Source organism: Arachis ipaensis, chromosome B07, assembly GCF_000816755.2.
Source record: "Arachis ipaensis cultivar K30076 chromosome B07, Araip1.1, whole genome shotgun sequence".
NCBI classification, from domain to species: domain Eukaryota; kingdom Viridiplantae; phylum Streptophyta; class Magnoliopsida; order Fabales; family Fabaceae; genus Arachis; species Arachis ipaensis.
The window spans coordinates 11923342-11925651 of NC_029791.2; the positions used below are offsets into that span (position 1 = coordinate 11923342).

The window sequence follows — 2310 nt, forward strand, 5'->3', positions numbered from 1 at the left end:
TTTTTTTGGTTAAATTAATTTGTCTGACCTAATTTCAATAAAAATAATATGATTTAATCGATTATATATATTAAATTTTAATTACTATAAACAGTCTTTTAAAAAAAATATTTTAAACATTTTTATCTAAATGGTTTCTTTAAATTAACATATACCATAGAAATTTCTTAACATGTCCTAAATTATTTAAATTAACATGTAAGTAGATTCCTATCCAAGTTAATTCTATTCGGCATGCCGTCCATAGCCGTTTGTGTCTGCATGCAATACCCTAACATAGTAGTTATAAGTTATAACTAACATTGGAATATAAAATTATAGCTTGGCTCTTGAACTCTCCTTCAAAAGTTTTGTATAAATATATGAACCTACATATGCTATCATTGCCACAAGTATTCTGATCAAACATATTTAAGGTGATATTCATACAGCAAAAAAAAAAAGTTCAAAGATATATAGATATATATCAAATTAATAATTTAGCTATGGGTCTTAGTCGTCTCAGCATGCTTGTGGTCATTGCCACCATTTTCCTTCCTTCCATTGCTATTGCAACTGAATTTATTGTTGGGGATGATCAAGGATGGAGACCAGGCTTTGATTACAATTCTTGGGCAGCAAGCAAGGTCTTCCATGTTGGAGACACACTTGGTAAGCTAATCTCTCATATTATGTAGTGCAATAATCATCAAAAATTCTCTTTTATTAATAAATTATTAAGATTTCAATTTTGGATAACTTCAACAGATTTTTTACATTGTCATCTAACTAGAAAAACATTTATATGCATGTACCAATTATGTCCCATATGAAACAAGTCAATACATATTTGTTTATTATAGTGTGAAACACGAATCTCATGTGAGTTAAGTGCCACATCTAATGAACGAAATGAGGTGTTGATAAATGATAACACATCTTATCTATTCATATTTATATTTGTTTATTATATTATTGAATAATGTGTGAACAATGTGAATTAATAGAGTTAAAAGAGTAAATTAATCTTAAATTTAATTAGTAGCATTAAATTAGAATATAGTGTATTTTTATTTGATTGGTTGGTTGTTTATATTGTTCAAGATGGTCATTATTTATCTAGCACTCCCCTTTTCAATATATATTATATATTCGAGTAATTATTAAGGTTTTTAAAATCAAATACTTTAGTTTTTCAAATTTCAAAATACACAAAATAATCTTTATTAACATTTATCTCTATCTCTCTAATTTAATCCGAAAAGTGAAGTATAAAACAGTCTCCATATTATTTAAAAAAATCTCAAACTGATCTCTAACAAGTTTTAAAGATTTTAAAATAGTTATTTTAATTAAACGAATCAAATTGAAAAAAAAAATGTGTTGTCTAACAGAGATAAATATTATGATTATTTTGTGTATTTTAAAATTTAAAGAATTAAAGTGTTTAATATTAAAAATTTCATAAACTAATTTAAATAATTATTTTTTATATTCTTATATATTCTATAACAATAGTTTGATTAAGTTGGTGACCAACAAAATATCTCTATCTTAAATAAATATTTTTTTATATTATTTGCAAAAACTGAAAAGTATAAAAACTAAAAAATTTTGCAGAGTTCAAGTATGGTGTTGGAGAACACAATGTGTACAAGGTGGATGGAAGTTCATTCCAGAGCTGTACGGTACCAACAAACAGTACACCAATGACAAGTGGAGATGACCATATCTTGTTGGCAACTGAAGGAAAAAAATGGTACATTTGTGGTGTAGCTGGTCACTGCTCTGCTGGCCAAAAACTCGTTATTACAGTTTTGCCAAACTTGTCTCCAGCACCAGCTCCAGCTGGACCATCACTTTCTGCACCGAGTGCACCTGCACCTGTAGGATTTGTGCCTGCACCTGCTCCTATTGAACAGGGTCCATGGTCCACGAAGAACAAGAATAAGAGGGCATTTAAAAGATTCTTTCAGCATTATTGATTAATTAAACCTCTTTTTGGGGGATGGGGGGATTTCATTGTTGCTCTGACTTTAATTTAAATTTTACTATATTGTTATGCTTGTTTTAATTTGGTTTAATTTCCTCAGAATAAATTATTGGTTCTGTTTCAATATTCATATATACTGGAATGTTGTTGTGATTGCATTGTATGCTCAATCCAACTTCTATTGAAATAAAAGGATTTTCCTTCCTACCATATATATCATTGTTTTATCTTTCAATAATGTTATTTGTTTTTACCTTAGCTTAGCTATACTCTCTTATTACTGAATGTTATAAACTGCTAAGAGGATAGAGATTTTATTTGAGACAGAGACAAATATA

At 28.1% G+C, this 2310-nt stretch overlaps 1 protein-coding gene across 1 annotated transcript; it reads left to right on the forward strand.

The window, feature by feature from the left end:
- On the forward strand, window positions 404-2128 carry LOC107608593 (mavicyanin-like). The gene is made up of 2 exons (XM_016310338.2): window positions 404-651; window positions 1600-2128. The coding sequence occupies exons 1-2, from the start codon at window positions 486-488 to the stop codon at window positions 1962-1964; spliced, it is 531 nt and encodes a 176-aa protein (XP_016165824.1). The 5' UTR covers window positions 404-485; the 3' UTR covers window positions 1965-2128.